At 38.1% G+C, this 13,884-nt stretch overlaps 1 protein-coding gene across 3 annotated transcripts; it reads right to left on the reverse strand.

Moving 5' to 3' along the window:
• Positions 1–361: 361 nt before the first annotated feature.
• Positions 362–2,604, reverse strand: LOC114559307 (G2/M phase-specific E3 ubiquitin-protein ligase-like). Of its 3 annotated transcripts, none has more exons than XR_003693057.1 (3): positions 2,581–2,604; positions 908–1,094; positions 362–733 (listed from the first exon to the last, which is right to left on the reverse strand). XR_003693057.1 is itself a non-coding variant. In XM_028583904.1 (2 exons), the coding sequence occupies exons 1-2, from the start codon at positions 963–965 to the stop codon at positions 483–485; spliced, it is 309 nt and encodes a 102-aa protein (XP_028439705.1). In that variant the 5' UTR covers positions 966–1,396; the 3' UTR covers positions 362–482. The 3 variants fall into 3 exon arrangements, 1 of the variants encoding a protein (XP_028439705.1); XR_003693056.1 differs by lacking the exon at positions 2,581–2,604 and adding an exon at positions 1,447–2,280; XM_028583904.1 differs by lacking the exon at positions 2,581–2,604 and having other exon boundaries at positions 908–1,396.
• Between the last annotated feature and the right edge of the window lie 11,280 nt (positions 2,605–13,884).

The raw sequence follows: 13,884 nt of genomic DNA on the forward strand, positions 1-13,884 counted from the left end.
TGGTGCAGTGTTGGTGAATGTAAGATGCCTAAACCACAGAGGATTCATTGTTCTAGGGCGATTAATGACAACAAATAAGTATTACAGTAGTTATATTTAATAGCATAGAAAAGTACTCTTGTTTACTGGCACTTCTGTAAACCAATCACAATCATTGTGGTGCGGCACTAAACGCCATACAGAGCAAAGGCGCCTCTGCAAAACATCCTCAGGAAGGAACTTGTTTTGGTGAAACGTACATTCCAAAGTATTTTTAGCTGGGCAACAGAAAACTCAGATTGGACAGTCTAGCTAGCTGTCTTGATTTACCCTGCAGAGATCTGAGAAAAGGTTAACCATAGTCCTCATAAATCGAGCAGAGTTTAAAATTACAACAAAAAAAACGGAAGGCATCCGAAAAGGGGAGAAAAAGAAAAAGAAAAAAATGAAATCCGGCAGCACAAACTCGGAAGTGGTACGTTGTGTATATGTATATATATTGACTAGATTACTCCAAAAGTCGGGGACTGCAGTATCCCAGACTCCATGAAATGGATAAAGTTGTCATAAGAGGTGTGCAGAGGCAGCCTTAAGACAACTTGACAAGTGTTGGCCTCTGGGAACACTCTCCTACTGTCATTGTCGCCATGCAAGAATTCCAGCTGTGGTGGGTAGGGAAACCCAAGCAGTGGAATGGTGTCTACCCCTGAGACAAATGTTAATATTTGTTGCAGGGTCACAGGTCTAGTTCCCTCTAAAGGAGAAGCAAAACAGAAAAATAAAGTTATCAATATGCCATCGCTTTAAAACCGCGCAAATGTTAAGCAATAAACTTAAATGGTAAAATGTGTAATATTGACTTTAAAACTATACCATTAGCATTTATTTGACCAATTTTGAGGATAGCATAATACAAAACAAAACATACCATCCACCTCCAGGAGCCAGTCTTTCCAGAACATGAAAGCCTGGTTCTCATGTCTCATGTCATGAAAAGGTTCTGAAGGTCTTCCATATCAACACCTTTGGGGCTTCCAACAAAAAGAGGTTTCATTACCTCCGGATGCTTTGCTATTGCCTCAGCAATTCCAAACTGCTGAAGTTCCGCTTCCAACCTGTAAAAGCACAAGTATTATACTCAGAAAATGCAGTGTTTCTATTCAAAAGTTAACAGCCAAACAACATTCCCACCACCTGCACACATTCCACCTTATCTTGGACACATGATTGATGGGCAGAGTGATCTTGGGCCATATGTCCTCATTTGCTAGATTTTTCACATATGTCATCCCTACAATAGAGTTTTGACTATTCAGATTTTAGACTTATGTTTATTTATATTTTTGAATTTGCCATACACAAATTTCTCAAATCAATTGCTTATAAAATATTCAGTTTGTTTTTAATTAACCAGATGAATGTCTGCAATCATTCCACCCTGGTATACAAAGGTGTGCTACCATTTACCCTTTGCAACTTCTCCTGAATTTCCATGTCATCCACCTCCTCAATCTTAATTGGTGGAGTTGGACAATGGGCAAGCATGCATTAGAGACGCTCTGAAAAAAAGGACGGCCTGATGCCTCCGTGGACAATGGCAAAAGCGAGCATTTCTCCAATATATTTGTACTCTCCAGAATCCAAAGCTGAAACAGAAATTTGTGTTACAACAGTAAAAAGTTAAACAAATTCAAGGACTTAAATTCACAGGTGCCAAACCTAGGCAAATGTGTATTTAAGCTGTCACTTTAAAAAAAGAAAGAAAAGAAAAACAAATTTTAAATCACACGCTGGCCATTATGACTATATGAAGATATTTGGTTTATATTATTCCCATAGTATTGACCAACGGCATGTTCTTAACTCACATTCCCTTGTGCTACAAAATAAAAAGCCCTACAGTATGTTCTCAATTAATTACACTGAATGTTTATTATAAATGCAATTTATACTAATGAAAGCAAAGTCTTATTAGTGGCATTTCACAAAAGGTAAGCTATGCTGACAGAGAGGACAAGCAGCAGCGAAGCAGACAGACCTACAAACACCCCAGCTCTCAGAGCTGCAACAGTTCAAAGGACAGGCTTATTCTTCTAAGTGTTTGCCAACATAAAATAAAGGATCCCTACAGAGAGGATTTTCTTTAGAGTAAAATCAGCTTTTTTTAAAACAAGAAACCTCATAGATCGGTATGGCTCAACCCACCAGAACCCAAATTAATAAACAGTAATTTTAGCATGTAAAGATCCATCTTATTTTCAATCGGTAGAGTATCTGTTAATTTCAACCAAAACAAGTGATTGATGGGAAAGGCGAACAGCTTTTTTTCATAGTTTCATTTTGTTTGTCAACTTTGTGTATTTTATGATGCAAAAATGTGTTTACTTACATGGAGTCTGGTGTGTTTTTTTTTTCAGAAAATGTTTAAGGAAAAATGGATCTTACTCTAACAGAAAGCTCAACCTCCAGAGGATTCCTTTCCATAATGTTGTCAGACACTTGGGACATTAATCTGATCACATCAGTGGCAAAAACCATAAATTGAAAAAAACATAATTGTTATATATTAAAAAACATAATTGCTTTATCAGTGTTGCATACCACGGGATATCAAAGACACGTTTTTTTCTTGTCCTCTGGTCCAGTGAAGTACATGCTGTCTTTGATTGCCATGACCAGCAGGCGGAGGAATTCTCTGCTCGGGCCGCTGTCATCTACAGCCCCCTCTGTGGTGCCATCAACGTCAACAAACACAACATTGAGGCGATGATCTGGAGAAAACCTTGGCCTCCTGAATGCTCTGAAGGCACTCTCCAGTACAGACTCCCTCATGACATTCACACTGTTGGACCGTGGAGGCACTACACCGTCAAGCCGGCTGGTGATGTTTTTTAAGACAGATATCAAATCAGGCCTGCAAAACATAAAATGTAAATTTTTTCAACAATGAAATACTTTTATATAAGTGTATTATTATCATTATTATTATTACTACTACTACAATAACAAACGTGTGAAATAACATATTGTGATCCAAAATATAAATAAAAAAAAATAGACCAACTCCCAAAAAACAGGCGGAGAAAAAAAAAAAAAAAAAAGACAAAAAACAATGTGCATAAACTCCAAGGCGCTGTCAATATACATGCACTTTCATTTCTTTACTAAAAAGGTAAGCCTTTCAATAGGATACTTTCACAATATTGTCCTATTACAGTCACTACTGATGTGGGTTCATGCCTCAGCCACACTGGATTCTGTAGTAATGCATTGGTACAATTACTTTATAGGGACAGACCGTGATCATAGACAAACTGAAAACGGCTCTCAATGCAAGTATCAACATTCATAGTGCATGCCAATTTGAAGAATTTGGCATCATGCCAGCAACATCTGAGATTGGTCAAATCATGTCTTTATAACAAAGACCTCTATACAGAGAATGTTAAAACCATAAGCCCCTATGGTTCCAGCCCATTATCATTTCAATTAGTATGATTTAAAAAAGGTATAAATAATTGAAGAGGGCAGAAGTGTAAGGACATCACAAATTGGACATGAGGTAATATAAGTGTGGCCGCATATTCCACAAAAAGGTAGTTTATTTTTCATATCAATATTTATATTTTCTAGTATTCAAGTCTGCATTTATTAAAAGAAACAATGCTACAGCCTAAGTAAAGTTTCATGTACTGTACTTAGTCTTAATCCTGTTAATTATCATCTCAAGTACTCATTGGTTCACAGTTAAGTATTCCAACAAACACTACATCAGTTCAACAAGGAAATTCTCCACAGCGCTGCAGAGTCCACACAGCATTCCCATATGGTGGAAAAACATGCTCTGGTATATTGGCAATTCTTTAAAACAATCACAATCAGCATGGGCGGCCTCTGCAAAATAATTTCAGAAAGGAATTTGTCTGGGTGGGAGATGTGCATGTTGAAAAGTAGTTTTAGTTGTGCAACAGAAAACTCAGATTGGACAGATAGTCTAGCTAGCTGTCTGAATTTACCCTGCAGAGATCTGAGGAGCAGTTAACAATAGTCCTCAGAAATCCACCGGACGTTAGAACGCCAACAACAAAGACAGAGGAAGGGGACGGACATCCAGCCGAAAAGACCGTAATCAGGCGTAATTTCCATCAGCACCTGACCAACCCTATAAGTGGTATGTCGTGGATATAGACTAGGGGATTACTCACAAGTGGAACTACAAGTTGCCATTATAAAACAAAATATTAAAGAATAACTCACTTATGTACTTGTGTGTCCAGCATCAGGGCACACAAGACCCGGTTGGTGGAATAGAAATAGGGCAGTGCTTTCTCACCCTATTTAAAAGGAACACTGACTCAGGGCAAAATCAATCAACCTGTGTGCAATTGACTCCAGTTAGCAAAGCTACGCTCATCACTTCTTCCAAAGCTTCCGAGGCATACGTGAAAGACTTTCACTGTTAAGACCACATTTGGCCATTACTATTTCGTATATTATTCCATACTAACGAAGAGTAGTGGTGGTCGAAATGTCACAACAGTTTTGGTGCAATGAATAAGTGAAAACTGGAGGCCTGCAGTGGGTGAGCCCTTACTTTTGAGACCCAAAAAAAAAACTGAGATGTTGCTGCTATCGCTTTACTGAATTCTGTCAGATTACACATGGAATAACCCTGAAATTTGTGGTGTTAATTTGTACTTACTCGATGGTGAGAGCCTCATCCAATGTATCATTACTGGGTAGCAAAGTCATGGATCTGCCAAGGAAAGTGGCATTATTAGCTTGCAATCAGAGAGCCTTTTTCTCTATTCTTTGAAGTTTGCTCTTCTGTTGAATACATCTAACCTCATTCTTCTTTTTCTCTTCTCCTGGGATGGAACATGATTGAAGATTGAAGGAACGTAGTCAGGTGACAGAGGGTTGTCACTCTTTTTCTCTAAAACATAAATACATAGAAACAACATCAGAATCAAAATCAGCTTTATTGGCCAGGTTTGAGTAAACAAACAAGGAATTTGACTCTGGTTAATCTTTGCTCTAAAGTAGGCTAGGCTACAACACTCACTTAACTTATAAAGAATAAAAACAGAGGACAGTAAGAAATATATATATAAAAAAAAAAAAAATACTCTTAAGTGTACAGTATAACAATACAATAGAACTTACCATTTAACAAAAAATATACAAAAGCGAGGGAAGGAAATGTGCAATATCAGTCAGTATAGTCTGAGATTTTATGATTTAAATATGAATACAGTGCTTCTTTGAGGTTAGCCAACGTTAGCCTTTGTAATCCACACAAAATCCATGCCATACTGCATAGGTAGAACTTGCCTTTTCGTAATAACGAACGGTTGTGGCTAGAAAGGAAAGGAACGTAACGTAGCTAGCTAGCTGTATCCCTACTAGCCCCAACGGTTAGAAACCGTTTTAGCCTTTTTGCTAGCTAACGTTAGCTAGCTACATAAATAAGATATTTCTGTTAAGTTACCTGATATGAAGTGGTCACAGCATAACCGAAATCCATTGTTTGTGGGCTCCCATGGCTCGGTTTGGTTCCGTCTGCTTCTAGCACGTTTTATGGAAGCAATCCATTTACTTCTTCTCTCGGGATCTTTAGCTAGGAATCTCATGCTATCCATTATCTTTTTCCGATGGTTCTGGCATCCCGGCGCACAGCAGCTATCCACCATGCTGAATCAAGGCGTTTATTGAAATAGGCAGCAAATTATTTCCCCTTGGGATCAATAAATGATCCATTTATCTAGCTAGCTATCTACAATAGGTGCAACTAGCTAGCTAGTAACGTAGCTAGCTGACTCTGGCTCAGCTCCGATGGCAGTGAGTGTTTTGATATTGACTGGTGCATGCTGGGATCGCGTGACATCAACTGCCGGAACTCTTGCTAGCTAACGTTAGCTCTTGCTAACGACAGAGTGAAACAACATAAAGCAACGACAGAGTGACACGACGCATAGCAACGACACATAGCAACGACGCATAGCAACGACAGAGTGAAACAACACATTGTCATGACACATGCAGCATTGACACAGCAAGACGACACGGTCAAACGACAAGGACAGAGGACAGGAGTAAGTTGAGTTGACACAGACAAAAGTTGAGTCATGTGGGCAATCACAAAGACATAGACAGGTAATAGACACATAGACATGGAAGACGACACATAGCATAGACAGACAGACATAGACATAGACAGTTAATAGACACATAGAAATGGAAGACGACACATAGCATAGACAGACAGACATAGACATAGACAGTTAATAGACACATAGACATGGAAGACGACACATAGCATAGACAGACAGACATAGACATAGACAGATAATAGACACATAGACATGGAAGACGACACAAAGCATAGACAGGTAGCATGTCGACTTAATTTTGGCACAAATGGAACCCCATAGGGAGTGGCTCCTCAAAACCAGAAACAATAGTTACCTTTCCTGTGGGGACAATGAGTCTCCTTCATATGCTAAATGTCAGACATGACCTGATTCATTCTTTAGAAGCTAGGTTTTGGGTGAGGCAGTCAAATGCTGATAAGTGTAGTTACTTGATTAACTTTAGCTGCAGGCCCCATTAAACATTGTTTTCAAAACATAAGCCGGGTTTTAACTTTTTAACTTCAACAGTTGCATGTATAATTGTTATTTTTACTTTTAGCTACGTGTACTTCAACATATACCATGTTGTGAATCAGTTGTAAGTGGACGTCCAAGTAACGTCCTTTACACGTGCATTTATAGTCCATCATGCCCCTCTATGAAATCAATTGTGATAAAGCTGCGCTAAACCCTTGCATGGTTAATACTGCAATAATTAATTTAATTCGCCAAGTTTTTAAAAGGTTGTGAAGACGTCCACTGACGTCCTTTACACGTCTATAGTCAAGGCTGTGGATAGACGTCCACTGACGTCTTTTACACGTCTAGTCAAGCAAAACAGAAAAAGAAACACGATTTGTATACAAAGTACATTTACCTTATGTTGTTTAAATAAATTATAATTACACAGTGACCAGTGTGGTTAAGTGATTGCAAAGCCACTGCATTTTAGTCATTATTTCAACCTGTTGTAGGCTACCTGATGTATTCTTTGTTGTTTTTTTAAGTGAATGTATGCATACATGTAAAACATAAATATATCCGGTCACCATTTATGTCGGAGTTGGATGTAATCATTGACATATATAACATGTAATTGCCATTGACAGGGAAACTGCTGCCAAGATGTAGTAACAAAAGATCTTGTAATATTACAAAATCCCACGATAGAATAGATTGGGCCGGAGCGCAGCTCCCCCTCCTCAGGGCCACAACACACCCTGCCGGAGCTCATCTCCGTCTCCTTCAGCATCAAACATTTTGCCGAATGTTTTGAGTGTAACCCCAAATGTAGGCCTATTTGGAAAGTTGACTGACAAATATGAAACCAGACGTCGCTTAGTGTCCACTCTCGCTGTAAAAAGCTGCGCAGCTTCAGGTTTATGGATGCGCTCTGCTGTGGACATGCTGCGGCAGATGTGTCGCGTTTGAGCTCCGTGTATTTCTGCCAGAAGTTTCGGGTTCCACCTCCGATGTTTAGCAGCGTACAGCCACTTCCCTAAACGTCTCAAACGGGGCTCTGTGTTTCAAACGGGGCTCTGTGTCTGTCAGGAGGTCTGAGGTCTACCGTATCAGCAGAGCAATCACGTAATGCACAGCAGACTACGGTGCAGGTAGCATATAGATTATTTTCTAAAATATAGTGACTTTTTTCTCGTAATAGCCTATATTATAACTTTATTTTTTTCACAAAATATCAGGACTCCTTCAAATCTCAGAGAGCACAGATGGGATGAGTTATATTTTGAATGTGCACAAAGTTTTGGAAATGAGCAGAAATCTTGCTCAATCATACATATTACAATCAAGAGGTTTATTAATACATTAAATGAATAATGTATCACTGAGGTGAATAATTGTCATATGCACATTTACGGAGGTTACTTCCCCAACAAAAGATGCAAAAAAGGGAAGAATAAATGATGCCTCAGCTACATGTGTGCTGACTCAGATATAATTAGAAAAGTCAATCTAAAGGAGAATAAATAGATGAAAGCAATACAGAATTCCTGACAGCCTTACTGCAATATTTTCCATTATGTTGTTATATTTGGATTGTAGCCTAATGTTTCCCTTTATATAAAGATAAAGGTAGAAATAGGTGCATACAAATTCACCAAAATGCAGAAAATGAAGTGTTAAATGCTAAAAAAATTCTGGGGGAGGACCCCCAGACCCCCACATCATATGTCACCAAACAAATCTGGAAGCAAAACCTTGGCCTTTGACTTGCCAGGCCAGTTATTATTAGACCAAATGTTGGTGCCATCTAACAAACTGGAAGCTAAAATGAACATACACTGGCTATTAACAAGCTTGGCCAGCCAATCACTGTTAAAAAGGGTATAATAGTGGTTTCTGATTTTCTTAAATCAACATAATTTTCTTGTTTAAAAAGATGTTTACATATTTGCCAACCAATATTTTCAAACATGTTCAATTTCATACATTTTCCAAGGGTGAAATCCATTGCCTGCCTGTTAACATTAGCCTATAAAAGGTTAAAAAAAAAAAAATAATAATAAAGTGAATTGTAAAGTATTTCTCTTTGTTTGAATAACTAATCAACCCTACCTTACACATTAATACTGGAAAAAGAGCCCATTTGGAGTAAAAACACATTAAGTCATTTTACGGCACGATTTTGAATGATGACCACTCTCCGTAAATAAGGGCTCCCCCTCCCTACAAAAGCCAATTTAACCACTGCTCGCGAGATGTTAACGCGTTCTCCCCATAGACTCCGGAACCAGTAATTTGAACGTTGAACAACCAAGGGGGTAAGCTTCACTTCAGAACTCGAACCTCCGATGGCGCCATTTTGTTGCTATAAAGCGATCACCTCTTGTTAGCATTACACTGATCGCCATTTCTTTTTTACGTCACTTGACTGTGAATAACTTTACATCTGAAGCGTTTAAAGACTGTATTTGTCCATAGTTCATTTCTAAAGAAACACGACAATGTATAAAAGGCTCAATTACCTTGTACCTCACGTTATGGCTCCGTAGCAGACGGTTTTCTAAAAATAAGCTAACGATTGTGTCATAACCAAGTGACTTACTGTCGCACAGTAGAGGAATTACCGTACAGTACAGGAGAAACTCGCAGGCAGTTTAGACTTACATTAGCTGTTTAGGTTTAATTACTAATGTTAACTAGCATTTTAGTTAGCAATAATTAGCCTGTGCTTATGTTATGTCCTTACATATACCTACATGTCCGTATCTGTAAGATTGGGAATGATTGAGATTTCTCTTGGCACAGCTACCAGAAGACTTACAACTTTCAGACACGTTGCTCACATCATATTTACGTTGTCTCTGTCAGTTGGAGGCTGCTCAGTAAAGCAAGAGATCACCGGAAAAGTGCTTCTAATAGCCTTCACTGGTCTCCGTCCAGAGCAACGGGGTCTATTGGTCCATTATGTCAATGTAAACAACCTGAACAACCACGAGGAGAGGAGGAATTGAGTTGTATTGATAATATTATTAAAAATCTACTGTTGGGTATTATTAGATTAACGTGCTTGAGTTTTACTTGTTTGACATGAATGAACCGAAAGAAATGATGCTCACATTGTCAACTGAAATGTACTGAGTTTGGCTAAAATTAGCTAGCTAGCAAACGTTAGTAGGCTAAAAGTTAATTTGAACTTATACAACGGTATACCATAGTATAAAGTATGTTTAATGTTACAGTCAAAGTTGTGAAAGTGTATGTTTTAACATTGCATGCAATTGCTACGCTGCACTGTACTGTTAATGGTGATTTTTTTTTACCTTATTTGGTTATTTTTTCTAAGGTGTCTACCAAAAGTTAAAGTAGAAGTCCTTTAGGAGCGGCTCTAGTCTCTTTATATTAAATAGAAAGATACACCTGGAACTAAAACCAGCAGAATGAATCCGCTTCAACTGCAGAAATCTTGAATTAATAAACATTAACTAAATTAATTAATGGGTTCCAAGGACATGGTATCCCCATCCCCAGACATAAATTGGTTATTTTAATACACATATTAAGATAGCAAATATAAAAATGCCAGAACAACTGAAAAAAATTATAATAATATATTTAGTATATGTATAATATTAAATATGAAGTAACCAGTGTGCAAGTACCACTGCTGGTCAAGCTCCCACTAGTGTTACATGGGGGGGCAATCACTTATATAGCCTATTTAAAAAAAAATAATAATATAAAATAAAAATATTAAAACATATTCTTTTAGATGCGTTGTATAACTTTATATAGGCCTATGCCTAATGCTAGATAGCTTGTGAATTTCCCATTGGGGAACAATAAAGGCTTATTCATTCAGGCTTCATTCATCACTCAGGTTTTTGTATTTTATTAAAAATATATTTGCAAATATAGGAAGAACATAAATTTCACAAAAGACAGCAGCCCAGTGTGTAAAAGTTTCTTCAATGAGGGAACAGAAACAGTGAGCTTAAATACATCTTCAGAGTGACAGCAAAACACGAACTTGGCTTATCATGACTCTACATTTCTTACAGGCAATCTGATACACATGAAGACAATCTAAAAACATCTCGAGAGACATCTCTGAGCCATTTTGTTCTTTCCCCTCTGCACTACTTTCACCCTGAGGTCACATGACCCGTACATCTCAACTGGCATGGGAGGGCTGAATAGGCAGAGAAAGATAGTTTACTGTGGCTCCCTAGTTTAGCAGAATCAGAATCAACATGTGGGAATGAGATAGAATCCCTTTCAGTGTTGTGGGAAAAACTAAAACAGAAATAAAACATAAAAAGTAAAAGAATCATGCTTAAATGTAAATTTGCCATTACAACACAACAAGCACAGGGTTAAAACAATTAAAAGACAAATGTACAGTTAAATTCAGTCATAAAAAAAAAAATAATAATATTTTATCTATTCATAAATATTGTAAAAGTAAAAAGTTAAAATTATGCTTACGTTTTGAAAACAATGTACTTTAAGGTAAAAATGTAACTTAAAAAATGTAAACTGTTGTGTAACTGAGTGAAGGAATGTTTCAATACTGATTAAGCCTAATCAGCATTTGTCTGGCTCACACCTTCTCAAGCTTCTAAAGAATTGATTAGGTCATGTCTGTTATTTAGCATAAATGTAAAAGCGCTAGAAGACTTTTTGTTTAAACAACTTTGAGAGCCATCGCCAGTTGAGCCAGACGTGATTAAGACAAAGAACGAGTATTGCTGTAGTTTGGAAACAATTGACACCGTCTCGATAAGATCCTGTGACCGGGTGTAGCCTCAAGACACTGATTGGGAACATACACCTTTTCTTTTGAGGGACATCTGACCAGTAGGGGAAGATTTCATTTGAGGAACCACCCAGATGTAGGGGAATAAATGTGTGATCCGGGGAATGTCTCAGCACTACAGCCTGTGACCCCGCAAGGGGAAGCTGCTGTAGTCTGCTGGTTTACAGTGTTTTTGTTTGTCATGTCACAGGACTGTTCTTCTGTGACCCCGCAAGGAGAGCATGAGATCAGTCCGCTGTCAGCTGCAGTGTAACATTTGTGTTTGTCGTTTTCACCGTGTTGTTTTATTAAACCTTTTAGTTAACTTTCAATTCCCCTAGCCTCTCCTCCTTCCTCCAGAAATCAGAACGAACACGTATTATAGATATTCTTAACAAATGGTGAACCCGCGACGTGGATTTTTGGAGAACAAAAGGAAAAAGGCAAATTGAAGGACGGATCATGGTGACTTGCTGAATTTTCACATGGGCCCAGACAACTGAGAGGTGAGCAGAAAACCTATTTTTATCAAAACACTGCAGAGCTTATATAGGAAACGTTTTAGATGTGAAGATTCAGCAGCATCAACTGGTAAGTCTATTAAAATCTGTAAAAGTAATTGATAAAAGTAATGCCCAGTTGAGAACTGCGTTGAAAACGATAAGTCAAGGCAATGTATGTGATTGTGTGTGATTTATGTGGTGATGGGAAGCTTAAATGGCCTGTGAAATCCATGGTATTATTAGGCTAATGCACACACAATAACCGAAGGTGAAGCCTTTGAAAGTGTTGGTACCGTGTGCATAGTCTATAGAGGTCCGTACAGTCAGCCGGGGTGGAGCCCCTGAAAAAAATATTAAAATGCCTGTGAAGTCGGCCGGAGTATTAGACTTTGAAAAGAATAAGTAAAAGTCCGTAAACAGCCGGCCAAGTTAGACTCTGAACATTTTTAAATAAAAGACCGCGAGGGCGGAGACAGAGTAAGTCTCTGTAAGGCATGGAGGAAAGATTAAGACTTTGTCAAAGCCAACTTAAACAGCTGTGGGGACGTAGGCCCTGGAGAAGCTACTTTCGCGGCGGCGGGAGAAAGGCGTCAGTGGAAGACCCCCCAGTTTTTTCTCGTGACCATAGTATGGAAAAAATCAATTAAATAGGTATAGTCGAATTGTGTAAAAACACTTAGGGAATTGTACAGAGGCCTACTGTAAATATTTTTGAAATAGAATTGTGGTGTTGGGATTTGAGTCCTTGGCAGCGACTCTGCGCTGTGTGTTTTGTGAAAAATTGTAAATAAGATTATTTTGTTTGAATCGAGAGCGCGCAGCTCAGCAGCGTTGGTTGTGATTGTAAAATAACTCATTGTAAATAAGATTGTTTTGTTTAAATTGAGAGCGTGCAGCTCAGCGGTGGGGGTTGTGGACGTGTTGAGGTTACAGACGCAGTGTGGTTGTGGATGTTCGTTTGTGTTGAGTTTTGCATTGGAAATTCCATTTCCTGATAACGAACAGCGACTCCATCTGGTTGGTAAATCATTACAACAGAGCGTCTACTAAAACCAGGGGTCAGACTATGGAAAATACGGTAAACTAGAGAACTATCTTCTGAGGAGATTGCAGTGTGAATGCAGTACAGTATATTCTTGATTGGATGACTGGTTTGAATTTTGTGAAAAAGCGTGCAAGCTCAAGCAGTGAGAATGGCTGGCTGAAAAAGTGGAAATGGATTAATCGGTATATGTCTTTGAAGAGTTGGGCGCCGACCCTGAAAGTATGAAAGATGTGGAAATGTTTGAATGGAGTTTCTCAGTGAATGCATGAAAGAGCAGCTAGCAGTTGAAAATGGGAGAAAAATGTCTGCTCAGAGTTTTTGTGAATTAATGTTTGTTGCTCAATGGTTCAGGTAGTTGAGATAAGTGCATTTCATTTTTATCATCTATTTTCTTTTCTTTTCGGTTTTTGCCTTGAGTAGGATTGTGTCTGAATGATTGATAAGCCCTTTGCAAGTCAAAACAGCAGCTGTTAGAATTTTTTTCATACATATTCTTTGTCACACTCATGAAACAAAGACAAAAGGTGCCTTTGTTTGAACACTCTCACCGATGCAACTCCCCCATTCTACCTGGGAAGAGAGTACAATGGGGGGTGGAGATAAATGTAGCAGTATGGAAAAATTATTTGAGGTACTTTTAAGCAATTTAACATTAGCTAAAATTGGACCAAAATGAATTTAAGATTCTTAGGGGGTTTGTTCAATGGATAATTTGGTAGATATATTTGGCATTTCTGTGTATCTTGACTCAAAATTGGTTTGTTTTTCACTAAAAATGATAAATAACAGGCACATGAAGATAAATTCATTATATTTTTAAGCATTCTGATCTTACTGTATCTTCTTCCACTATTTTTTGTTTTGTTGGTTCTTATTCTTTGATGTTGCTGATGATGTCTCTGAAAAATCATTGGGTTGAGAGAGTCAAGGTAGTAAGAAATTCCATTGATATTTCTTTATGGTTTG

The sequence above is a fragment of the Perca flavescens genome, chromosome 7, assembly GCF_004354835.1.
Source record: "Perca flavescens isolate YP-PL-M2 chromosome 7, PFLA_1.0, whole genome shotgun sequence".
In the NCBI taxonomy this organism is placed as follows: domain Eukaryota; kingdom Metazoa; phylum Chordata; class Actinopteri; order Perciformes; family Percidae; genus Perca; species Perca flavescens.